Source organism: Mustela lutreola, chromosome X (assembly GCF_030435805.1).
Source record: "Mustela lutreola isolate mMusLut2 chromosome X, mMusLut2.pri, whole genome shotgun sequence".
Lineage (NCBI taxonomy): Eukaryota > Metazoa > Chordata > Mammalia > Carnivora > Mustelidae > Mustela > Mustela lutreola.
The window spans coordinates 94,561,981-94,588,945 of NC_081308.1; the positions used below are offsets into that span (position 1 = coordinate 94,561,981).

Sequence of the window (26,965 nt, forward strand, 5' to 3'; positions counted from 1 at the left end):
CTCTCTCTCTGACAATTAAGTAAATTTAAAAATCTTAACAAAAAAAAAAAGAATGTGGATGTCAGGAGCAAGGGTAGGGATGCAGGTTCACATCCTGGCTGTGCTACTCCCCTGTGTGTGTATGAGTGCCGTGCCCGTGCCCCTGCCCGTGTGTGTGCACACTTGTGAAAAAGGGAGAGGGGGAGGGAAAGAGGGAGAGAGAGGGAACTTGGCCAAGTTACTTAACTTGTGGACCAAGGTTCTCCCATCTATAAAAGGAAGGTTGATAGTAATGTTTACCTTTTAAAACTATCTGGAGATTGAGTCATTAATATGGGTAAAGCATGTAGGTCAGCACCTGGCAAACTGGAAGCTCTCAATCAGGGTTAGCTGTTAGGTATTAGTCTGGGATCTTCACAGAAATCCTGTGAGGTGGAATTAGTATAACTGTTTTATAGATTGGGCCCTCCAAAATTACTGTTTTTTTAAAAGATTTTATTCACTTGGGAGAGGGAGACAGAGAGAGCACACAAGGGTGGGGGAGAGGCAGAGGGAGAGGGAGAAACAGTCTCTTTGCTGAGCAGGGAGCCCGATGTGGGACTCGATCCCAGGACCTGGAGATCACTACCCGAGCTGAAGGGAGACACCCAAGCATCTGAGCCACCCAGGTGCCTTGAGCCATCCAAAGTTTTCAGTAACTTGTATCAGGACACAGACAGAACTGGTCCGAGAGCTTTGGTCTTTCTGATACAAAGCTCATGGACTTCCTCCTCTTTCTTAATTACTTACATTGATTTTCAGTTATTGAGCCAAATCAGCTCTTTGTGGTAAATTTTATACAATACCCTTTAGAGATTTGGGGGATTGATTATACTTTTAGGCTTCTTTTTTAATAAAAATAGGATATACTCATTGCAGAACCGATAGGAATATAAAGAGAAAGCTCATCATTTTACCCACCCCCTGCTGTACCCCAGGGATAAGTTACAATAAAGGCTTGTGTATCTTTCTACATTTTTCTTTTGCTCAGAAATGCTGAGAAAGAGTTTTCTTATTTCTTAGGGTTGTTGGTTTGTTTGGGTGTAGGTTGACACCCAAACAACACTGTAATTGACATTACACTGTAAACATTGCTCCAGCGTATTTTCCTTTCATTTAACAGTAGGTAATCCGTGATCACTGTAGATAATGGATGTAACTATTGTTCTTTTCTAGTGGCTGCCTAGCACTCTGTAGTTGGGTTGGACTCTGTATTCAGCCAGTGCTCTCTGGGTTCCCAGCACTACATCTTAATTAGTCTTCGTGGGCAAGGGTAGAGACTTTTGTGGAGTCTGTCCCCTGTAGGACCTTGCACCTAGTATATAGTAAGTATCCACAGAGAGGATAAATAAATTAGTTGGCCAATCTAACCCTCTGTTCTGCTCAGGGAAATCCCAGGGATCCCTCTCACACGTGTCTTGAGATCTTGAGAGTGAAAACAGGGGGATGATAGATGATATTTTTCCCAGGTGAATTATTTTTTTGAACCACTTATAATAATACTGTTTTCCTGATTACAACAAAAGACATGTGTATGGGGGAGAATTTATGAAATATGTGAAAGTATATGTGAAAAATAAAAATCACCCTCAGTGCAAAGGTGGTTACTTTTCAATGTATTTTATTTTGTTTTAAGATTTTATTTACGTATTTTAGAGAGTGAGTGAGAGAGTGAGCAGGGGGCAGGAGCAGAGCGAGAGGGAGAAGCAGACTCCCCACTGAGCAGGGAGCTGGACACAGGGCTCCATCCCAGGACCCCAGGATCCTGACCTGAGCTGAAGGCGGAGGCTTAACCCACTGAGCCACCCAGGTGCCCCTTTTCAGTTCATTTAAAACAACAACAACAACAAGTGGGAGACGTTTGTGCCTTTGTCTTTACAAATTTATAACTGTTTTATTTACAAAAGTAATATCCATTCATAATGGAAAAAAAAATAGAGACTACAGAAAAACACCAGAATAAAGCACATCATTGAGCCATAACGATGGTTCAACATTGTTTGCCGTGTAGTCTTAAAGTCTTCTGTCTCTGCGTAGATGTGAAGAGTTCATCCGGTGCAGGGGTCACACCGCCAATGCTGGAGCCGCCCTGTCTGTGGTTTTGTGCCTGGCCCCCTGCCTTTAGCCATGGGACCTTGCAAAAGTTCCCTGGCTTCTGTGAACTCCTTTTCTTATCTACGACACGGTGTGCAGGTGAATGGAGATTATGTGTGGTAAGCAGTCCACACCCAGCGCCTGGCACATAGTGTCAGATGCTGTTGTCGGTCCTGCAGTTCCTAATATTATCTTAGAAATCGAGGGACGTTCCTGCTGGCATGTGGGTTTTTTGTGATGTCCGTCTTCAGAACTTTGCCCCTCCCCCGCTTGCTCCTTAAGCTTTTGGGTGATGGTGGAGCAAAGGGGGCTTTGTTTTGGAATTAGCCATGCTGAGCAAGATTAAAATTCCCTGGCAGGCTTCCTTTTCTACACTAACTGCACCGTTGTTTTTTGCATGTGTTTCAAAGGCCGCCTGTTTGATTTGAGAACTGGCCAGCTCTCTCTCCTCCATGCTAACAGGTGAATTAGGCCCCCTTCTGGTTTTTCTTCCAGTTGGAAGAAACTATCCAGACCTTTGGGTTTGCCAGCGAGGCCCAAGCCGCTCAGCCTGTGGAGGGAGGGGCAGCAGGGAGCACCTGGCAGTAGCCTTCTTGCCTCCGGAGCTTGTGAGTTATCTGCCTTTGTTTGGTTTTCTTAAAATGAGATTAGAAGGGCCAGCCTCCAGCAGTTGTAACTAGGGCTTCTCATCCAGCCTGGAGCCATTAACCCCAAGCAGTGTATCTTTATGCAATAAAAGCCTTCTCTGGTGGGTGGTATCACTCTCTCCAGTCTGTGGACCAGCTGTTTTTTCTTTTTTGTAAAATTTCATTTATTTGAAAGACAGAGAGTGACGGAGCACCCAAGTGGCAGGGAGGGGCAGGGAAAGAGGGAGAAGCAGATCCCCCCTGCTGAGCAGGGAGCCTGCAGCAGGGCTGGATACCAGGACCCCAGGATCATGACCTGAGCTGAAGGCAGACGTTAATGGACTGAGCCACCCAGGCGCCCCTGTGGAGCAGTTGTTCTTGACCCCAGCCACATAGAAACACCAGAGCTGATTTAAAAACATACCCATTTTCGAAAATCACCCCAGGTAAATCCAATGTGCAGTTCTGCTAGGCATCCTGTTCCAGTCCCAACCTGCTGCTGAGTGCACCCCTGGCGCTTTGAATGATATAATGTTGCTTCATCGAGCCCCCCAACTTTCCTCATTTCTCAGATGGGATTAGTAATATCTGCTCTCTCTACCTCACGGATAGGTCAGGAAGAAGGGATAGTGGATAAGAAGAGATAACAAAGAGATAGCAAAGAGCTTTGGAAGGTTAAAAGCACTACTCGAATGAGTAATTGCCTTGTTATCTCTCCCTTCAGTCACTTTTTTAAGGGGGGGTTTACTTAAGACGTAATTCATATACCATAAATCTATCCTTTTAAAATGTACAATTCAATATTTCTAGTGTGTTCTCAGAGTTGTGCAGTCATCACCACTATATTTAATTTTAGGACATTGTCATCATCCCCAAAGCAGCATTGTGTACCTGTTGGTAAGGAAAGACTTCACCCTTCAGTATTCTTCTGGCTGATCTAAAAATTAAACGGACACAAGATGAATTGCAGGAGAAAAAAATTCCTTTTGTACATACAGAGGTCTCATAAATATGGGACCTAAGAAGTAACTAAGAGGCAGCTTTTATACTTTTTAGGCAAAGAAACAATAAATTTATGAGGACTTGACAAGACAAGGAAAACTTATGTTTGAGACTTTTAATTTGTAAGGCATTCTAAACAGAATTTGGGTAGTAAATTACTAGAAGTAATAAAATTTCTTTATATAGGCTTCTTTGGCCCTAGATTCATTGCCTTTGCTGATAAGGATGTCCCTCTGCTTTCTGGTGCAGGGAAGGTACCTTTCACATGGAAAATGTATTTCTTGCTTTCTGGAGACAAAAGGCGGGGAGACCGAGTTTTCTTACACTGGCGGCTTCTTAAGTAACTTTAATTTAAAATAATCAATATGCCACCAAAGCATATATTGGGGCCACTGCCCTGGGCCCCCACTACATATTAGTGGTGTCTCTCTATTCCCTCTCTAGGATCTTGCCCATTGCTTATGAACTTTCTGTCTTTATGGATTTGCCTATTCTGGACTTTTCATTTAATTGGAATCATATACTATGTGGCCTTTTCTGAGTGACTTCTTTTGTTCAACATAAAGTTTCAAGTTCATCCACTGTTCTTGTGGCATGTATCAGTACTTCATTCTTTTTCATGGGTGAATAATATTCCTTTGTATGTTAAACCACATTTTGTTGCTCCATTTATCCACTGATGGCCATTGGGTTGTTTCCACCTTTTGACCATTGTGAATAATGCCACAGTAAACATTCTTGTAAAAGTATCTGTTTGAATGTTAGCTTTTGGGTAGATACCTAGAAGTGGAATTGCTGGATCATATGGTAGCTTGGTGTTTTAACCTTTTGGAGAGCTGCCAGATTGTTCTTCAAAGTGGCCATGAAGTTTCATATTCCTACCAGCAGTATATGAGGGCTCTAGCTTCTCTGCATTTTCACCAACTTTGTATTGTTGGGCCTTTTTTATTGTAACCATCCTAATGACTGTGAAGTGATGACTCACTGACTCACTGTAGGATTGATTTGCATTTCCCTGATGATGAATGATGTTAAATACTTTATTATACTTATTGACCATTTGTATGTCTTCTCTGGGGAAATGTCTTTTCAAATTCTTGCCCATTTTTTTGTTGGGTTATTTGTTCTTTATTGTTGTGACAGTTCTTATGTATTTTGGATACTAGACTCTTATCAGATATGCGATTTGAAACATTTTCTCCCATTCTGTGGGTTGCCTTTGCATTTTATTTATGGTATCCTTTGAAGCACAAAATCTTTAAGCTCTGATGAAGTCAAATCTCTAATTTTCTTTTGGTTGCTTGCAATTTTGGTATCCTGTGTAAGAAACTGTTGCCTAAATCCACTGCCATGAAGTCTTATGACTGTTTTCTTATAAGAGTTTCATGGTGTTAGCTGTTACATTTAGGTCTATGATCCATTTCAAGTTAATTTTTATATGGTGTGAGGAAGGGGTCCAAATTCATTCTTTTGCATATGGATATCTAGTTGTCCTGCACCATTTGTTGAAAGACTCTTTCCTGTTGAAATGTCTTGGAACTCTTGTCAAAACTCATTCAAAAATAAAAGTAAGGGTTTATTTCTGGGCCATCAATTTTATCCCATTGACGTATATGTCTCTCCTTATGCCAGCGCCTCACTGTCTTGATTATTGTAGCTTTGTAGAAAGCTTTGAAACTGGGAAGTGTGGGTACTCCAGAGTAGTTCGTCTTTTTCAAGGTTGTTTTGGCCATTCTGGTGCCCTGCATTTCCACATGAATTTCAGGATCATCTTGTCAATTTCTGCAAAGCAGTTATGGGGTGGCATTAAACGTAGATCAGTTTGAAGAATATTGCTCTCTTAGCAATATTAAGCCCTCCAGTCTGTGAACACAGGATGTGTTCTATCTATGTATTTAGGTCTTTAATTTTTTCAATGATGTTTTGTAGTTTATAGAGTATAGGCTTTACCCTTCTTTTGTTGTATTTATTCTTTTTTTAAAAAAAATATTTTATTTATTTATTTGACAGACAGAGATCACAAGTAGGCAGAGAGGCAGGCAGAGAGAGAGAGGAGGAAGCAGGCTCCCTACAGAGCAGAGAGCCCGATGTGAGGCTGGATCCCAGGACCCTGGGATCATGACCTGAGCCGAAGGCAGAGGCTTTTATCCACTGAGCCACTCAGGCGCCCCTTGTTGTATCTATTCTTATGTATTTTCCTCTTTTTTTAAAAAAAAAAAGATTTTATGTATTTGAGATAGAGAACAAGAGAAAACATGAGCAGAGCAGAAGAAGAGGGAGAGGCAGGCTCCCTGCTGAGCAGGGAACCTGACATGGGACTCCATCCCAGGACCCTGGGATCAGGACCTGAGCTGAAGACAGACGCTTAACCTGCCTGAGCCATCCAGCCACCCCTGTATTTTATTCCTTTTAATGGTATTGCAAATGGAATTGTTAATTTTGTTTTCAGATTGCTCTTTGCTACTCTAGAAATACAGTTCACTTTTTCTGAATTGATCTTGTATCCTGTAAACTTTCAGAACTCATTTATTACTGCTAATATTTTTGTGTATGTGTGTATTTTTCAATTTTTTTTAAATAGATAAGATCATGTCATCTGCAAATAGAGGTAGTTTTACTTCTCCTTTCCCATCTGGATGCCTTGTATTTGTTCTTTTTTCCCAGTTGCCCTGGCTGGAATCTTTAGTACAGTGTTGAATAGAAGTGGCAAGAGTGGACATCCGTATCTTTCCTCATCTTAAGGGGAAAGCATTGCTCTTTCATCATCAAGTATGATTTGAACTCTGGGTTTTTCACAGATGCCCTTATCAGGTTGGGGAAGTTTCTTCAGTGACCTTTAATAAATGTTCACTATTAGAGAACTGTGGGTGGTAGGAGATTGCTCGATGTGGAGTTACTTAGTCATTCAAAGTTTGGAATTGCTTTGGGTGAGAAAATGTCACTTTGTCCCAAGGGAGGCATTGCAATACTTCAGGGGCTTGGAGTCATGTACATTCAAATTAAAATATGGAAGCGTCAGCATATTTGAAAGAACAGATAAAGCTAATAGAGTTTCTCTTAAATTATAGTGCTACTGCATTGCCCTGAGAGAATTAAAGGCAGATAAAAAGGATCCTTCAGGGTGCCTGGGTGGCTCAGTGGGTTAAGCCTCTGCCTTCAGCTCAGGTCATGATCTCAGGGTCCTGGGATCAAGTCCCGAATCGGGCTCTCTGCTCAGTGGGGAGCCTGCTTCCCCCCTCTCGCTCTCTGCCTGCCTCTCTGCCTACTTGTGATCTCTCTCTGTCAAATAAATAAATTCTTTAAAAAAAAAAAAAAAGGTCCTTCACTGCTGGCATATAGTGGCTTATGGTTACAGAATAGTCCCTATACTTAGGGTAGGTATATTAGTCAGTTCAGATCACCATAACAGATATAAATGTCTCTTAAAATGGGTAATGAACTCCATATTCAGAGTTGCTTTTGTGTCTGTAGGTTTTTTCAAAAATTAACCAGCTTAGAATAACCAATTTGCCCAAGAGGCATATCTTGGGGTGGCAAAATCTGCCTGCCTACAGGAGCAGAGAGATTAAGCAAATCACCTAAAGGCACTGAGCTAGTGAGTGGCCAGCTTGCAAATTAGAACCCATGTTCCTGTTTCCAAAGCCCGTTCTCTTTCCAGTACACCACGCCACCTTCCATCCTGTATCCTAGGTCCTTGACACTCAAAGTGTGGTCCACCAGCCAGCAGAATTGTCCTCCCCTGGGAACTTACTAGAAATGCAGTCTTGGGCCCCATCTAGACCTATAGTCTGCATTTTAACAAGATCTCCTGGGGACTGGTGTGCAGGCGAAATTTTTAAAAGTCCTGGGAAGCAAGATGGAGAGGAAGCAAATGATTGACATAGTGTACAAAGGAGCAAAGGCAACTCCGTCCTACTCCGCTCTCGTTCTGCTACTGTTCTGTCCTTTAAGGAGCCCTATCTTCCAGCAGGTGTGGGTGGAGCATACATGGTAAAAATGGAGGTCTTGCTGATCAGGGACCCAGCTGTTGTAACTGAGGCCCAGACTATAGGGCTTGACAAAAATGGAGGTGTTTTGTACTTTATGGTATATAAGTTATACCTCAACAAAAAAGAAAGTAGACTATTAGGACCTGAAATCCTAAAATCCACTGCAGGTGAATTTGACAGTTCATAGAGCATAACTAGGTGAGGGGACCCAAAGCAAGATTGAATAGCTCTTTTGATTTTTAAAAGATTAATTAATTAATTAATTAATTTGACAGAGAGGGAGATCAAAAGTAGGTGGAGAGGGGAGAGGCAGGTGGAGAGTGAGGGGGAAGGCAGGCTTCCTGCTGAGCAGAGAGCCCATGTGGGGCTTGATCCCAGGACCCTGAGATCATGACCTGAGCCAAAGGCAGAGGCTTAATCCATTGAGCCACCCAGGCACCCTAGCTCTTTTGCTTTTTGAAAGGAGCAAAGGTTAAACACTGGGAGTTCTAGATCTAAGAGATACCCGTGCAGAACAGCCTCCAGCCAAATTGAGGAATGGTGTCTGAGGCAGTTGGTCTCCAGCAACGTGGAAACAGGACCAGGAGCCAGTGTAGGCTCCCCAAAATACATTATTGTGAAACTTACCATGTTTTGTTTTGATAGGATTACTCTGACGCTTATTAGGGGAAGCCAGAGTATAATCTGGATGTTGGTAAGTCATTTTCCCAAGAATCAAGCTAGACAATTAAGCTAGAGTATTAAGGTCTTAGTAACAGACAGTGCAGTTAGGTGGCTTCATGGTTTGTTAAACTAATTTAACGGTTGATGGTGACTCAGATCAGGGCACAGAGGACTCCCCAAAGGGCCAGATTTGCTTGTGCCCCAAAGCTGGGAAGACAACTATGTCGGGGACAGTGCTGATATTCCAAAACATCCTAAAAGGTAGCACCTGAGGAACAGAAAGGAAATTTTATGGGAGTCCAGGTGGCTCCAGATTTTATGGGAGTCAAAAACTGGCTTCAGAAAATCAACTGGATCCTAGCACTTTTGAGCTTGGGAGGTCCTGAGAAATTCAGGTTATCTAACTACATCATACTGCATATGACAGAGCCCAGGAAAGGGAAATGTCTAGGTTGTATGGCCAGTGAACACAGCTTTATGACCAGAACTCAGGTCTCCTGACTCCTAGACCAGTGCTCTTTCTGCCTCCCCTGTCGCATAAGTACTGAATGGAATGCTCTGTGTGTGTGTATGTGTGTGTGTGTTGTGTGTCCCCACACCAGAGAGTTGTGTGACACCAGGTGGGTATCCTACCATTTAATTCATTCTGACACTGCCTGGCGATAGCATCAGATCTCACAGGTTCAGGGCTCATCCTATAAGACTGCCCCCATCTCCGTGGCGGTCATAGGTCCAGCTTGTGACCTGTGCTTCTGACTGGCTGTAAATCGGAGTTCCCCTGACCCCCTCCTCAGGTTCGATGAACTTGCTAGAGCAACTCACCGAAGTCAGAAGCATGGACTGATGTTTACCAGTTTATTGGAAAGACTCTTTGGAGGGCAGCCAGATGAAGAGGTATATAGGGTAGAGTTCAAAAGGGTCCTAAGTGCGGGAGCCTCTGTCCACAATGGCAGGAGGGTGTGCCACTCACCTGACAGGCAGATGTTTTCACCAGCCGACAAGCTCATCAGCTCTTGTTGTTCAAGAGTTTTTCTTACAGAACCCAAACCATAGCTACCCTTTTGCAGAGGTCAGTGGGGCTGGCTCAGGATTCCCTACTCCCCTCTCATCACTTTCTGGTGACCAGGACCATCCTGAGGCCCTGGTTCCCTGGGCGGTTATGGGCTTAAAGCTCCACCTTGTGGCGACAGGCCAGCAACCCCGCAGCTGGGCAGGAGGCCTGGAGGCACAAGGTAGAGGTGTCCTGTGGTGGTGGTGTCCTTTGAATTGTCTCCCCCAATCTTCTGAGGTGACAGTACTGGCCTGTTCCAGGCGTCAGCTGAAAGTGTTCTAATAAAAATGGCACGCAAAGGAGGAATGATAAGGTATCTGATTTTAACCCGAAGTGAGAGAACACCAGATGTTTCATTCTGTCTGAAGGTTCGAGGGAGGAAAAGCAATTAGCAGCTGCTACTGATTTAGCAACAGACACCTGCTAAATGAAAATCTGTAAAACCGGCCAGGCTTTGGCACCAGAAGTGTGTACGCCACTTCTCAGATGTTTCTGGGAATTGTAAATTATGTTGGCCCAAAATAGGTTGTGGGTGGCAGGGGGGGAGTGGGCTCTAGAGAAGCGAAACATGTCTATATAGACCAGAATCATATTATTCTGAGATGACAGCAACTTAAAATGCCTCTTTGGTGGGGAAACAGAAAGGAAGAGAAGAGATGGAATTTTTCAGAAGCTCCCTGGTTCTTCTCTGCTTCTCACCTGACTCGTGGGCTGCCCTCTGGGGTCTGTTCCATAGGGGAAGAGCGAGGGCTGACAGAAGGGTCAGGGGAGTCCTACTTCGCTTTCTCTTGCTGATCTGAAACATACCTCTCCCCTCTCCCACGGACAGGGAGTCTCCAAGCATGAGGAACTCTCAGCTGTGGGCTCCCAGTAGTTCCTGCCCTGTGACGGTGACAGACTGTTGGCTCTGGGAGCCATCTGGACATCTTCTGCTGAGCTCGGGCTTTGCTTTGGCTCGGAAAGAGGCCTGTGTATGGCTTTCTGCTTTCCAGAATTCTCTTGCAAGTAGACATTAACTACTGTTCTCCCCCTCCATTTTCCCGAGGCCCACCCTGAGACACAAACAGTGCAAACAGGAATTCATGAAGAGGGCTTGGGGAAATCTGTGTATGTGTTGGAGAAGTGGGAGGACACGAGGTTCTGTATGGAGTGGGTGTTCGTGATGTGACTGGTGATGAAGAGGCCAGTTTGTCATTGGTCTAGTTGGTGTCGAAAGAATCAGACCACTCCCACTTGGGCCTCGTGCCACATTCACTGCATGCAACTGGGGTTGCTCAGTTTCCAAGCTAGGCCAAAGGTCAGCTGCAACTTGGGCCAGAGAGGACAGGCCCTGTCTTGAGAGGAGGGATGGATGCTTTTCCCATGGAGCAAGGTCCAGGTAGCACTGATAGCACATGTGTGGCCTGAGCTGAGCTGTCCCGAGAAAATAATCTCCTCAGACTTGGTCCTGGCGAGGTGTTTTGGTGTACCTCAAGACCCAACTCTAAGTAGCAAAGGTGGGGACCAAGAGAAAAATTCTTTTTCTTCTTGAACCGAATAGGCCGTTAGGCGAGAATTATCATTCCAGATACCTTTGAATTTCACTCCCTCTGTGCTGCATTGGCAGTGTGGAAAGGGAAAAGGAACTGGGAGAGATCTGAGATCTGAGATCCCCACTCTCCAGCCAGGATTGGTGGAGCTCCGCCTTCTCTCGTCTGTTCATCCCATAGAGCACGCTCCCGTCAATCAGTTGCAGTAGGTGGAACAACCACCGCACAACACTGTATCCTGTGACAGCAGCCTCTCCTAGAGAGAGAGCTCCAGGGACCCTATGATGGATTGCCCAGGGGCCACTCGTGGCTATGTTTGGTCTTCCATTGAGTATTATCAGCAATGGAAGTCTGGGTCTTGTATGGTCCACACAGTCTAGCCTTCTGCAGTGGTGTCCTTATTGTTGGGGGCAGTCAGGAGGGCATTCTAATTCTCTTCATGAGTCTGGCCATCTGTCTGTTCTCAGTGCTCTCCTGCCATATCTCTAAATAAGTTGATAGATACCCACTAATCTGTGTGTCTAGTATTGTGCCAAGTTCTAGGAGGTATCAGGAAGTCTATTTAATGAGACTTGAGATCTGGGGGAAGTTATTTGATTGAACTCCCACCCCCTTTTCTTTCTAAACCCACATGGGGTGCCCACAATTGTGATAATTGTATTTATAATCCTTAACTCCTGGTGGACTCCACCAGTGGTCCGTGCATGGCCTGCTTTAATTTTCTTCATGGGTGTATTTATTTATTTATGTATAACGGAATAAGCCATTGCTATGTGCCCAACCCATGAACCAGCCCCATTAGTAATACAGACGTTTGCTGTGTGTGCTTCCCCGACCTGGCTCCCTTCCTCCTCCCCATCTTGACAGAACCACTAACCTGAATTTTGGTCATTATTGCTTTGCTGTTTTTGAAAGTTTTATCTTTCTCCCTCATATGTACATATGAGTGAATATATACATATATATATATATATATATATATATATATATATCTACATGAGATATTTAATTTCAGTTGTTCTTTACCCATATAAAAACGGTATTACATTGTACATTTTAGTTGTTTTTTTTTTCTTTTTTTTGATCCTCATGAAAATGTTATTATATTGTATATAGTCTTCTGGGATTTGCTTGTTTTCTTCAACATTATATGGCTAAGATTCATCCCTGTTACTGAGTATAACTCTAGTTACGTTTTCATTCGGGCAAATCATTCCGTCCTATGAATAGACCCCAATGTCTTTCTCCATTCTCCTTTAGATGGGCATTTGGTCATTCCTAGTACCTTGCTATCGCAAGAAAACCTCTCTATGCCTCAATTTCTTCCTCTTAAAACTGGAGAATAGCAATGGGTGCTACGTCATAAGTGTGTTGGGAAGACGGAAGGAGTTTACAGGTGTGAAGTGCTTTAGTACAGGGCCTGGCTCAGTAGTATATGGTGGGTCAGTGTCTTCATTTGCTTTTGCTCGCACTGTCGTGATGGATACCATAGACTGGATGGCTTAAACAATAGAAACTTGTTTCCTCACAGTTCGGGGGGGCTAAAAGTCTAAGATCAAGGTGTTGGTAATGTTCATTTCTTCTGAGGGCCTCTCTCTTTTGCTTGTAGATGGTGGTCTTCTTCAGCTGTCTTCCTGTGGTCTTTGCTCTGCGTCTCTGTGTCTTACTTTCCTTTTCCTGGGGGGACAGCAGGCATTAGGCTAGGCCTCACCCATCCGGCCTCATTTTATCTTTACTTCCTCTTGAAAGGCCCTGTCTCCAAAGCCAGTCACATTCTGAGGTACTGGGGGTTAGGACTTCAACATATGAGTTTGGCAGGGGTGGGGACACAACCCCATAAAAGTTAGTAAGCATACACTAATATGAGCATCATTATCTTTCCTTTTCCACCTTGTCCTCCCAATTCCTAAGCCCTAACTCCCCTCCTGACTAATTCCTGCGGCTGTTAGAGGTAGGAGAAGGAAGAATAGCTAGGGGTTATCATTTTCATCTTACATAAAGGGAATAGTTGAGCGAGGCCTTGCAGCATGCACGATGGCTGACTGACCCCAGATTGCCACTTAGTCTAAGTCCTGTTAACAGGCACGCCAGGCTGAGGCAGGCCACTCTGAACTGCTGTATCTCATACCCCAAAAGGCGCTTTCGCAAGTAGTTGGGCCACCAGAGCAGACAGCATTTTTCACGGGTTGAAAATATTTTGTTCTGACATTAGGGAGCTGACCTGAGGCGGCTTCCTGACAACCAGGACTCTATTCTGCTCTTCTGTGGCCTCTGAGCACCGAGGAGGAAGTCAGGAGCAGCCCTGATGGGATTTGGACTCTGAAACCAAGGATCAGTCTCCCCCCTACCTGTCTCCCCTCTCACCAGTCCCTCTCTCCACATCAGACCATGAGAATAGGATGGAATACCCTGGTTTTGGTCAGGCCGTGGGCAGCTGTCTTTACTGGGGCTGGAGGTGGGTCATAAGGGAAGATACTGGGAGAACAAAGGGTTTTGGCCGGGGTGGGGGAGGGGGGGTCTAAAAAAGACCCTCCCCCCGCTCTCGTTACATTACGTGTTCTTTTCTCTACATGCTCAGATACTCTGAGAGGGGGCTTCGTAGAAGGTAGAAAAATTCACTGTAATCATCCCTAATAGCTGCACGCGTCCTCCTAGCTAAGGATTCCTGCAGTGTAGAGATAAGGAGGCTGTATAACACGAAAGTTCTCCCCTCCCACTCCACAGAGTTCATTGCTGCTAACAGTTCACATTCCTCTTTTGACCTTGTCTTGGACTTTTAAAAACTTATAGCTTCATGCTTAATAAAGGAATATATTCATTTGTCACAAAGCTCCAACTGTACAAGTCTCTCGGATTCAAAGTCCAGGTTTCCCCTATCCCAGTGTCTCCTCCCCAACCCTCTCCCTCTGCCCAGTCCTTTCACTGTGCATTTCACATACACCTAAAAGCACAAATACTAATCAGTCCTTTTTCCTCTACAAAAAGGATTATTCTTTGTACAAGGTAGATTTGCTCAGTTTTTTTTTTTTTTTAAGACTTATTTATTGATTTGAGAGCGAGAGAGAGAACGAGTGAGAGCAGGGGCAGTGGAAAAGGGAGAGAGTCTTTCGCTGGCTCTGCACTCAACATGGAGCCTGACATGGGACTTGATCTCACAACCCTCAGATCATGACCTGAACTGAAACCAAGAGTTGGGCGCTCAGTGATTGCACCACCCAGGCGCCCCCAGATTCGCTCAGTTTTACCGATAAATGGTTGTACCTCCCTTTTTGGTAAATGGTTGCATAGTTTGCCCTCCACGGTATTTTTTGATGACTTTCCCACTAATGGACAGTTTCCTTTTTTGTTGTTGTGTACTTTTTGTTATTACAAATGACTTTGCATTGAGCATCGTTACACATACGGTTCTGGGTGTGAATACAAACATTGCTGTTAATACAAATTCCTAAAAGCGAGTCAAAGTGAATGGGTATTTAAAAATTTGGGTAAATATTGGCCAGTTATTCTCCAAAATGAATGCACCTTGTTTTCCTGTATCTTAGGGTTTCTACCATATTAGGTGGTACAAATTTACCTCAATTAAATTTATTTAAATTTTTAAAATTTCCCAACTTCTTATTGTTGGAATTTTTGTAGCAAAGAGTTGAAATGATAGTTAGTATGGTGAACAATGACATGTGCCCTCCAGCTAGATGTAACAACTAAACATTTCTCCATATTCTGTTTCTATCACAACCTCTTCTTTTTCAAAACAGAGTCACAGACATCCTGACACTTCAGTTCTAAAGACTTTTGCCCCAGCTCCCAAGAATAAAGATAAAGAAGAGCTCTTGTACAACCACAATACTGTGATTGCACTCAAGAAAATTATCCACACTTCTATAATACTGTCTACTTTATCTGATAATCAGTTTATATTGAAATTTCTCCCAATTGGTCCAAGAATGGCTTTAATTCTTTTTTTTTTTTTTAATCAGGATTCAGTCAGGTTTCAAGATTGCTTTTGACTGTTCTATTTAGTGTTTGTTTGTTTATTTTTTTTTTAATCTACAAATGGTCCCCGCTGCCTTTTTGCATAGCACTGAAATCCTGATGAATCCGGGCCAGTCTTTTTACAGAGCTTCCACGTTCTGGATTTGCCAGGCTGTCTGCTCATGGCACATTGTTGTTTTTAATGACAGATTGCTATTTTGTTCCGTGAGTATCTTGTGGTTTATTTTAGGTTGTGGGTATTCCTTTCGCAGCTCCTCTAACAAGTGGCATTTAGTGGCAAGGAGTTTGTGGCACCCGTAGGCCATAGTGCAAGTCTGTGGTCAGTTAATGAAGACAAAGTGTTCCAAAGCCAGACTCAAGTGGCAGGAACATTACCCAAGGCCTCAGTTAAGAGTGGGTCACCTCCTTTCCCTTTCCCTTTCCCCTCTACAGGAGATAGATTCTTGTTTTGGTCCATTCAGCTGCCATAACAAAATAACCACGAGCTGAGTAGCTTCTACAACGGAGAAGTATTTCTCATGGTTCTGGAGGCTGGAAGTCTGAGTGGTTGGGTGAGGGCCCTCTTCTGGACTGCAGGCTTCTTGCTGGGTCCTCACGGGGTAAAAGGGGTGAGGGAGCTCTCTGGGCCCTCTTACAGGGGCCCTGATCCCATTCACAGGGCATCCCCCCTCATGACCTGATCACATCCTAAAGCCCCACCTCCTAAGACCATCACATGGGGGCATGAACTTGGGGAAGAGACACAGCATTCAGACTGTCAGCAATGGTCTTGTCTGATTCTCTGACTTCTCTTGGGATTCTGCAATGTGGGGCTGAGCTTAGACCAGGGTCTGCCCTCTGTAACCACCTCTTCCTAATTCTGTACCTTATCATCAACCGTGGATTCTTCTGGTAAGGCCAAATCTCTTGCTGTGTAGCATGGGCTCCGAGGTTGTGAGCTCCCTGGACTTCTTCCACGCCCCTCCCTAATACAGTTATGTTATTCTCACGTCTCGGCCTTCCCTCCTGGTCTCCTGGAGCCCAAGCTAATCCTCTCCCATGCCCCCAGTCCCAGCCCGTGCATGCTGTAGGCTCTCTCACTGTCCAGTGCCTCCTGCTTGTCCTGCTTCTCCGGCTTCTCCCTCTCCACTGGCTCCTTCCCTTACACCAACAATATGTTCGAGTCTGTCCCATCCTTCACAGTTATTTCTCTGTGGTTACTAACCTGGGGTTATGATTTCCATCTCTCTCCACCCACACTCTCTTGTTGAAAGGACCATGGCCCAGGGTTCTGTGAAGTAGAGTGCATAGATGTTCTCGGGAGGCTTAAAGAAAATACTAGCACTTCTCTGCATCTCAGAGTATCATCTTCTTATTTTTCCATGCCAGTGTTTTATAATGTACACGTCTAGATCAAAACATACCGTTAAACATGTATATCATTTGCCTTGCAACTTTCCGGCCTCCCTAAGATGTAGCCCCACATTCCCACTGAGGTGGGCGTTCCTCAGGGTAGCAGGCTGGCCTCAAACTCAAACTCAGCATGAGCCTAGCTGCTTTTCTTAGTCTCCTTCAATCTGCTTCCTTGACTGTAGGCCCCAACGTAAGAGGAAGCCCCAACATCCTGCTGACCATCTAGGCCCTTGGTCCCAGGGTCACCTTTGGCTTCTTTCTTCCTCCTGTCCAATCAGTCAAAGTCTTGGTGATTCAGCTCCCTTACCTTCTCTCACAGCTACCCACCCTCCTTTCTCTTGCTCCCTCCACCTTGAGTTTGATTTAGATCTTCCTGTTGCGGGTCCCCTGTGAGCTAGTGAGCATGACAGGGTGGGGGTGGGTGGGGAGGGGCAGAGGGAGAGAGAGAATCCTAAGCAGACTCCCTACTCAGCATGGAGCCTGATGCAGGGTTGGATCCCATGACCCTGAGATCATGACCTGAGCCGAAATCAAGAGTCAGATACACAACCAGCTGAGCTACCCAGGCGCCCCTCTCCCTCACTTGCAGAGAAAACTCAAACCAGATCCCATGCTTGATTTGTAGGTTTTTCCGTGATCATTTGCTGCACTGACCTCATCCCTTTATCCATTCGCCTCCTTGACTAGACCACGCACTCTCATAGGGCGGGGACTGTGTGTTCATCATGGATGTATAGCCAGAGCCAGGAACATTCTCTGCCACCCAGTAGTATCTCAATAAATGTTTTTTTTTTTCTACTAACTGGATGATAGTAAGAATAGGACTGTCGTAGGTAAGAAGAAGAGAGTGGTATTGACATTCTTTTGAGAAATAAATAAGTCTCCAGGGAAAACTCACCTAGAGATGGGCCCAAAGAATGAATTACATTGGGAAGCTAAAATTTATCTTGGTCGTCATCTGACAAATACATCGATGTGTGATTTAGGGCTATGGAACAGGTCCAAACTCCACCATCTCTTGCTAGGGGCTCTTGCTAACGCAGGATGACGAGGTAAAAAGAGCTCCTGCTTTTGACCCAGAGAGGCCTGGCATTAAGTCTTACTGGCTGGAGGGACACCTGAGTGGCTCAGTAGGTTAAGCGTCTGATCTCAGGGTCCTGGGATCGAGTCCTGAATCAGGCTCTCTGCTCAGCGGGGAGCCTGCTTCCCCCCTCTCTCTCTGCCTGCCTCTCTGCCTACTTGTGGAATTGAAATTTTGCCTTTCTTTACTGCTTACTGGCTGGATTAATGCTGAAGAGGAAGATGGGCCAGCCACTAATGTTGCATACATGCCGTGTGCCAGCGCTGGGCCAAGAACCCTACATGCCTTACCTCACCCAATTTCACCGCAACTTGATGCAATCGGCATCATTATTCCTGTTTTACAAATGAGCCAGGTGAAGCTCAGCAAGACTAAGGGATTGGCCCCAAAGTACAGTGCAACCAAATGATGGAGCTGTCGTTTCAGTCTTAGCAGCCTGACTCTAGACTGCACATATTCGTTTGGAAGTCATCAGTATCCACATGGCCTTTAGAGCCAGGACCTTGGGTAAGATGATCCAGTGAGTGAGAGTAGCTCTAAAAGACAGCCAAGGACTTGGTTCTGGGCCCCTCCAATATGAGGCACAGAAGGAAGATGTAGTAAAGGGGATTGCAAAGGGGAGGCATCGAGGCAGGGGAAGAACAAAACCCCATTCTCTGCTTAGTGAAGCAAGTATTTCAAGGACGAGAGAACGATCACCTGCAGGACTAGTATGTTGTTGACTGCACGAGGTGCCGAAGATCTTCCTGACACCCTGGCATGGGGGTGAAGAAGGGGCGGCTATTTAAAGTTTGTACAAAGAAGTCACTTGGGTGAGGGTGAAGTGGAGCAAGAATTTTTCCTCTCTTCTGATGAGAAAAATTGTAATTTATTTGTTTTCTGATGGGAATGATCCAGTAGAAAGAAAAAGGGACGATTGCTGGCGCGATGTCCTTGAGTTGGCAAGAAAAGATTGGATCTAGCATACAAAGGAGGGGACTGGCCTTGGCCCTCAGTGTGGTGGTGGGGGTTTTCTGAAGAGCCATAGAAGAAAAGAAAGAGAAAAGAGAGAGCTGAGGATATGGCGAAGGGACTGATAAGCAAGCATGGAACTGAGGACTGATGGCCAGTCAGGGGTGGTAAAAAGGTGGTGGGATCAGTGGACCAGAGGTGCCAGTGAGGTTGGAAGGTGGATGGGAGGCGGGTGAGTTGGCTAGGTAGGAGGTGGCGGTTGAGAACACACGGGTTTTGACATGGGAGTGTTGCATAGAAATGGCAAGGGAGGCAGGAGGCACTGTCTTCAAGGATGAAGGGGAATGCCTGGGGAGAGGTTCTGTAGGTGACTGCTACGGGAAGAGTGGTGGGTGGCAGAGGCCAAGAGCAGGAGATTGAAATCAGGGGAGTGGTGAGGAAGGAAGCAGAGAGCATGGTCGTGAAAGCACCAGTGAAGACGCAGCAGAAGGGAGCAGGCAGTACCCCTCCTGGCCCCCAGGGCACAAGGCAACATGGCAGGCAAACCACCCAGCACTGGAGGGGGCTGTTGGGAGGGCAGCGTTCTCAGAGCGTGAGGGAACCGGGTTTTTGTTAAAGCGAGAAGGTGAAGGAACTGCTAGGAGGACAGTGAGGATAGGATACAGGGGATTTTGCTAATGAAGTCTATAGGTTCCAGAGGGTAGGCTGCCAGAGTTTCTAGAATTGAGGGAAGGTGGCTGATGAGGTCAGATTGTGATGGGGGGGGTGGATTAGAATTCAGGTGTTACATGGTGACCTGGGAGTTTGGGGCTTTTTTTTTTTTTTTTTTAAAGGTTTTATTGATTTGTTTAGAGCACAGCAAATGCACACACAAGTGGCCGGGGAGGTGGGGGTTGCAGAGGAGGAGGAGAGGGAGACATCCAAGCAGGCTCCATGCTGATCATGGAGTCCAACTCAGGGCCCAATCCAACAATCCCGAGATCACAACCTGAGCCAAAACCAGGAGTTGGGTGCTTAACCGACTGAGCCACCCAGGTGCTCAGAGTTTGGGGCTTCTTACAGTGACTTAAGTGACCAGGGATGGAGGGCACAATGGGATTGCTTGTCTCCATGGCAGAGTGCAGTGGTGCGGCTAGCAGGGCTGCTCACTGGGAGAAAGGAGGTCATGCTCTGATCACGGACAGAGTCCATGCCCCTCATGTTTTACGCCGTCTGAGCCCAGAGGCCTGCTGGGGTTTATCAGTCATCTCTTTGGATTTAAAAAATAAAATAAAATAAAGATGTTGACTTGGGTGTGAGAAGGAAGCTAATGACCTATGTGGTTTAAAACACTGTTAGTGGTTTTTGGCTTTCACTTGCGGGGTTATAGGACTTTTGGTCTAAAGCCTCCAGAATCTTCCAGCTAAAAAGGCATCAGGATAGTTATGTTGGAGTAGCATTCCAGATGTGAGTTCTGTAGAGCAGAAATGAATCAGCAAAGTGGAACTTCTATGGAGGGAAGTATAGCACTTTCCAGATCGTGTTTGTGAAATGAGGAAAAGAAGATGGGGGAGGCTCTGTGAGAAAGTTCTGGGGAACTCAGGACAGATCCAGTGTTCAGTAAAGAAAGCTACCCATTTCCTTCAATGCCGAATGTCCTCTAATGCCATCCTTGCCCCGTCTCTTCCTTGTTTTGTTTTGTTTTGTTTTTTAAATATTTTATTTATTTGAGAGACCGAGAGAGTGTGCTCGAGTTGGGGGAAGGGCAGAGGGAAAAAGAATTTGAAATAGACTCCATGCTGAGCACAGAGCCTGCCATGGGGTTCGCTCCCACCACTCTGAGATCATGACCTGAGCTGAAACCCATACTTGTACACTCTCCTGACTGAGCCACCCAGGCGCCCTGCCCGGTTTCTTCTTTGGATGTCATTTCACAGCATTGTGCCTCAGTTTCCTTATCTGCCAAATGGGAATGACCATTGTTCTTGCTACATAGAGACTTGTAATAGTTAAGTGAGACAGTGCATGTAAGATTGTGTAGCCCCACACATGGCACATAAGTATATAGTAAGTATTAAGAAATGACGAGGGGTTATTTTCTTGTTCCCATTTCACTCCCTTCTTCCTGCCTCTTGGGTGTTTTCTTCTTATGCTGCCCCTTTCTCTTTCATCTCCTCCCTGCCTTCCACTCCCTGTTGCCCTCCCCTGCCACACACACATACCCTCCTTGGCCTCTATCTTCTTTCTCCTCTTTGGCCGGAGCTGTCGCCAGGGCCCACACCTCGTTTTATGCTCTCCGTGACCTCCTGAGGTGGGGAACTCTTGGAATAGGGGGTGAGCTGGCCCTCTGAGGAAGGAAAATGTTTTCTGGAGGCCACCGTAAGATTTGTCACCAGGGTGCCTACAGAGCCTCGGAGGGCTAGTGACATGCGTCTCGGGAGCTGAGGGGCCTGTGTGGTCGGCCAGGCCAGGCCATGGCATGATGTGGGCTCACAGTGGGCTCACAGTGGGCCAGCGCAGGCCACGGAGGTGAGAAGCATGTGCACAGGGAGGGGCTGGGCCCAGTTCCCATGTGGAAGGTTACCACACCCCCACTGATCACAGCAGTGTCAGGCTTTTTGAGTAGAGGAGAGAGCGGGGCAGGGGTAGTGCAGGATGATCCTGTAAACTCGAGAGCCAGACTGCCTGGGGTAGGATCCTGGCTCTGTTACCACATGAGCTGGGTAGACTTGGTCAGAAAAACTTTCTGTGCCTCAGTTTCTCATATCTGGAGATCACTAGAACAGCACAGTTGTTACAAGGACTGGGTGACTTGATAGTGAAGAAAGTGCTTACTTGTTCCAGACACATGAGTATTGTATGCATGTTTGTTATATTAAAAATTAAAAATTGAGATACCTAGATGGCTCAGTCAGTTAAGAATCTGCCTTCAGCACAGGTCATGATCCCAGAGTCCTGGGATCAAGCCCCACATCAGGCTTCTTGCTCAGCGGGGAGCCTGCTTCTCCCTCTGCCTGCCACCGCTCCCCCTGCTTGTGCTCTCTCTCTGACAAATGAATAAAATCTTTAAAAAAAAAAAAAAAGGATCAACCTCTAAAAGTTAAAAAAAAATTACAATAATCTGAGAACAGTGTAACCATTTTCATTTTACTGCTGCCAGAAGAGGCGGAGAGGTGACGTGGCTTGCCAGAGTGAATCCACCAGGCTATTGAGGGCATAGCAAAATCTAGTCCATTATCAGTCCTTTTCTAGTGATTCGAGCACAGTCCACAGAGCCCGGTAGAACCTCATCTCTTTTTTGGAGATTTCACATCCCTCTGTGAGCCTAAAATAGTAGTTGGGCCTTGTCTGGATCCGCGGGAAATTTTCCTTCTGCGTGGGCTTTTATTTTCAAGGGCCAGAGCCAGTGTCTCTGTTCAGGGTCCACAGGCGTCCCAGCCCCCATTCTGGGCGCTCTGCCATCCTTGGGTTCCAGCCCTTGGCACAAGGCAGGCTTGGGCTGTCATTAGCACACAGTCTGGGTTCTGTGCTTGCCTTGTAGGGAACAGGGAGGCAGCTGACCCTTCCCCCGGGGTGTCCTTGTCTCTCTGGGCTTCCCTTTAGAGGCGCGTGTGCGTGCGTGCGTGCGTGTGTGTGTGCGTGTGTGTGTGTGTGTGTGTGTGTGTATTGTGGGCTGTGGAAGCCCCAGAGGCCAGGCCTTGTGCCAGCTGCTGAAGTTGTTTTTTTCCCCCTCCTCTAGAATTGAGTTAGCCATCCAGCTTGTTCCCATTCCTTTGCCCTCTGCCAAACTCTGTAGCGCGGACCGTGTGCCAGGTGGAAACCGTGCTCTGCTTTGAGAACCTGGAGCTTCCATTTTGAGAGAGGTGGAAAGCAGCAGTGAGCGAGCCCGCCCGTCCCGGGGCGGGAGGGTGGGGATGCTCTCTCTGGCAAGCCATTGTCAGAATCAGCCCAGCTGCTTGGTCTTCACCCAAAAGGAGGGCTAACTCTGGACTGACCCCAGATATCCAGCAGGGAAGCTCTTTATGCTTGGATCTAGACCAGGCCAGACCTAGCAATTACTTTTTTTTTTTTTTTAACCTGGAAAATGGGAGTAAGAAATCCTACTCCAGGCATTCTTCCTATCAGCCAAGGAATAAGCTTTTAAACTGTTCGCTGCCTCCTCCCCAGGAGCAAGGAGGGACTTCAGGTTGTGTTTGTTCGAGTATATCCCGCAGAGTACTGAGTGGTCGTGAACAAAAAGGCACAGGCTCACTAAGGTTCGGAAACACTAGGTAGACCATGGTAAGCTGGTTTTGTAGTTGCAGAGACCACCCAGATCCTCACTCTACCACAAGGATACATGGTGGCTCTCCGGGGTACCTAGTCTGTGTGACATTTCTTCCGTTGTAACCAGCTTTCTTTGTGGAACATTCTGCAAGCACTATCTCTGCCAAAGACGTTTTGGAAGATGCCAGCCTAGGTCCTAAGTGTCTGTACCTTCCATTCTTTTTTTCCCTCATGGTAAAGGGAAGTGAGCCCCTGATTCACTGCGGGGGGAGGGGGTCATGATGCGGGTCCCAAAGAGCAAGGATGTTCAACTTGAGAAGCTATTGACGTGAGTACTTCCTGCTCTGAAACACCTCTCCTCCTCCTGTCCTTCTAGCTCCCCTTCGAATTGGAGATTTACTACATTCAGCATGTTATGCTCTACGTGGTGCCCATCTACCTGCTTTGGAAAGGAGGTAAGGCCAGCAAAGCACACCTTCGTGCCCCTGTCACACCTCGCCGCTCCCTTCTGTTTGGGGGAATCACAGGGTATTGGGTGCCTACCAGGATCTTGGGCTGCTGCCTGGCTGGGTGTCTGTAGGATGTCTTCTGCCACTTACCAGGGGGTGGGGAGATGGGCATGGATAAGGCCTGCAAAGAATCCTGGGGGGATTTCCAGAACCATCCTTTGTGGGCGAGCACGGTGCCACTGATTGTGTGTCCTAGGGTCTAGGCCTTAGGCTCATTGTCTGTGGTGGCATTGGGCTTACATGGAGCCTCCCTATACCCACACACTTTGTCGCTCACTCACGCTGTGCCTTCTCCCTGCCTCAGTGTGCAGCGTGGAGTAGGAGAGGCGGAAGCCCCTTGGCCCTCTCAAAAGAGGGACCGTATGCCCTTGCTCATTATATCCATCCTCTCAGAACCAAAGAAGATATTGAGAGTGGCAAGAAATTCAGGGACTGTGGGGTTATAGGATGGAGAGAAGCAGGTAAGAGAACAAGGATTACCTTGTAAAATAAACCATTGACCTTGATTGCGTCACAAGGGAGAGACGACCAACTTGGTTGAGACAGCCTAGGAAAGTTGACTGAACTCTTTGTGACCTCACAGTGACCCTGGGGCATCTCTGATGCCCCATCCCTTCTAGAAGAGTTGTGAGAGCCCTCCCTCTCGAGGCTCTCACCTTCCTCAAAGGCCTATACCTGGAAGGCATCCCCTTTTAGTCTCAGCTACTAGCCTCTCTGTGTTAGTTTCTGGGTCTTTTCCGGGAGACCAGACCCCCCCACCTCAATTCAAGCAGCAAGGGCTTCCTTTCTACACGTTAAAAATGATATGCAGCTACACGGGCCTTTGGGGCCACTGGAGGACAGTTTCGAAGTTGTGCTTCCTCTAACTCAGGAATCCTGGCAAATCTCGAGAACTTCTGGCCTAAGCTAGCCTCAAGGACCAGTCAGCCTCAAGACACAGTGAAGAATGGGCACAGTTGCTCTCCTCGGAGTCTCGTGCTGGTGGAGAGGCTGGCCCCCTGTGCCCTGGTTTCTGTCAATGTCTTGGGATTTGTCTTCTTTGAGGCTGTTTTTATGCTGTGCAGCCACTTGGGGTCTCACCAAGTCAGCACTTCCTTTTAATTTGCTCTCAATGCACTATTCCCCCGTGTAAGCTCTAAGGAAAGTCTCAGTAGCCAGGAGCCCTGGGCCATTTTTCAGGTCTGTCCCCTGTGGCGCAGGAAACAGCTTCCTAATAATATTTCAGTCTTAGGGTTACACTCATTCTGACTAGAATCAGGCAGGCAGCTGTCTCAGAGCCCCAGAACCAACCCCCCTTTCTGGGGCCTGTGAGTCAAGTTCTGGCCAAAGGTGCTCTGAGGTGCCCACAACAAACTGTTAGGTAGTTGAGCTGACTATTCTGACCTGGCAAATACCAAGTAGGCATCCCCACTACCCCCCTCCACCCCCTGCACAAAAAAACCCTACAGTCTGGGAAGCTGCAGCTTCTAGAAGTGATAGATGCCAATGCAGCCTTCTGTTGGATCTGTTGTTGCACCGTTTGGGGGGAACCGAGCAGAAGAAGTAGGGATTCCAAGGCCTCATTCCAATTTATTTCTCACTAACTGTTAGTGATTCTTTCCTCTCTCCTCTGCTGCCTCTAAAAACTCTAACAGTAATTATAACCATGGTGAACACCAACTTTTTGAGTTTCCTGTGTGTGAGATGCTTTGCTAGACCTGTTTTGTGTGTTCTGTCATCATCACCAGCCCTGGTGGAAAATGCCCCTTCTACAGAGGAGAAAACTGGGGATCAGAAATGCTAGGTATCTTGCTCCCAGCCTTAAGTAGCAGAGCCAGGATTCAAAACCTGGCCTAGATTTCCCTCTTAGATGAGCACTTTCCCCCCACACACCTTGTTGTCCTAAAAGGCAGGTGTCTGTCTCCTAACCACATCCGGTCAAGGGGTCTCCCCTCCAGCCAGCTGCCCCCACAGCATATTCATTGAACACCTACTACGTGCCCAGCATTTGCACTAGGGAATCAGAGATGCCCCAGTGCAGGGAGTTCCCGTCTAGGGGGGGAAGAGAGCATTGTATTTGTACTACGTTGGCGTTAAGTGCAACAGAGGGCACTGGGGGAACATAATCCGATTTATTCCTCACCATTTCTGGGCTCTTGTGATGCCTCTGCTTCCTTTCTGGCTCTTTGCTGTCATCTGCTGTTCGCTTGGGGGAAATTATGCTCTCTTCACGAAAAGGCTAGGTTTCCTAAGGCTGATTTCACCTTTGCTCCTAAGCCTTGGACCTGGGCCTTGTAGAGGGCAAATCCATCTGGAGTGAGCAGGGACAAGAAGATTCCCTATCAATCAAAACAGCTGAGGGGTTGGGGGATTCACTTTCCTAGAAGTTGTGTAATTTTCCAGAAATAACTGAGTTCCAAGTGTCTATCTAAGGCAAGACAGCTGTCCTGTAGATACCGCCCACGGCCAGGAGCCCTGTTTCCCTGAAAGGCAAGGTCCCGCCGCTTTCTCTGGCTTCTGGGTAGCTGGCTGGTGCTCAGGACGGAGCCCGTCCCTCCTTTACTTCTGTGGTCCTTTGTTACTTCTGTGGTCCTTTGGCACCGCTGTAGGAAACAGGACATCCTTTCTCCCCCACTGTTCTATTCTTCCTCCAGCTTGCCTCTTGATTTCTGTTTCCTTTTCTCCCAACTCCTTACCTTTGGCTCTCTGGAGATACTGTTGATCAGGAACAATGTGCAGCTTAGGAATGGAGTCCCCTCCCCACGGCACAGCCCTAATACCCATGCACAACTTTTGACTTCCCCCAGACTTAAATCCTTAATAGCTTCCAAGAAGCCTTGACCAAGAAGCCTTACCAGTAAGAAAAACTGTCTCTTAGCACCTAGTTTGTATGCCCCATGTATTAGGTACTATATTCCTGCAACAAAATAAGCTGGAGAAAAGAAAACGTTCTGAAGAAAATCATAAGGAAGAGCAGACACATTTATGATACTTTGCTGCATCTGCCAGAAAAAAGTCCTCATCTCAGTGGACCTGCCACGTTCAAACCCGTGGTGTTCAAGGGTCAACCATATGTATTTTATTTTATTTTTTTTAAATGTTTTCTTTTCAGCATAACAGTATTCATTGTTTTTGCACCACACCCAGTGCTCCATGTGTATTTTAGAACCCCATCCCTCCAAAGTAACCAGCTCTGCTTGGAACACCAAGTCCTCCTATCTCTTGCCTGAAGCGCCCCCTAATGGACGTCGCTCTCCGTGCTCAGCTCCATGGCCTGTTGGGGGCCCCCCTGTCTCTTACAGACCAATATGCCATTTCTCCCTTCAGTGAAAATACTTTCTCTTTTACCATTCTCTCCACCTTTTCTTTTCCTCACTATGACCACTCTTGGCCACTTCTCCCATATTCCTAGATGCCTTTGGATGCCTTTAGATGCCTTTAGATGCCTGGCACTCAAGCTTTTCTATTCCGACTCTGGCCAGCAACCATAGAGGTTTCCAGTGAAGAGCACTCCAAACACTCCTGCTTCTCAGAGCTTGGACTTCTCCCCTGCAGTGACTTCTGTGTCCTCTTGTCTTCGCCAACTGGCCTTGCCCTCCCCCTATCCCTAAAACTCGTCTGTCTAAGATCCTTAGCCCCTATATCCCTTTCTGTGACCCGAATCTCTACTCCTTCCAGCCTCCTCATCCTCCCAATCAGCTCGTCCCACTATAACCAATTACTGGAAATTTTGTTTCACCAGCTCCTAAAAGTGCCTCAACCCCTCATTCCTCTAACAGGCACCATCGTCCAGTCCCAATGCCCAGTCTTGGCCTCCTGGGGGAAATCTCTCAAGTCATTCAG

The 26,965-nt window shown here is 46.5% G+C and overlaps 1 protein-coding gene across 6 annotated transcripts in view; it reads left to right on the top strand.

The window, feature by feature from the left end:
* TMEM164 (transmembrane protein 164) overlaps positions 1 to 26,965 on the top strand; it is a 154,930-nt gene that overhangs the window by 100,010 nt on the left and 27,955 nt on the right. For all 6 annotated transcript variants that reach the window (XM_059158736.1, XM_059158737.1, XM_059158733.1 and 3 more), the window contains one exon: positions 23,011 to 23,089. In XM_059158736.1, coding sequence (XP_059014719.1) covers positions 23,011 to 23,089 — 79 coding nt within the window. The remainder of the gene's footprint in view (positions 1 to 23,010; positions 23,090 to 26,965) is intronic.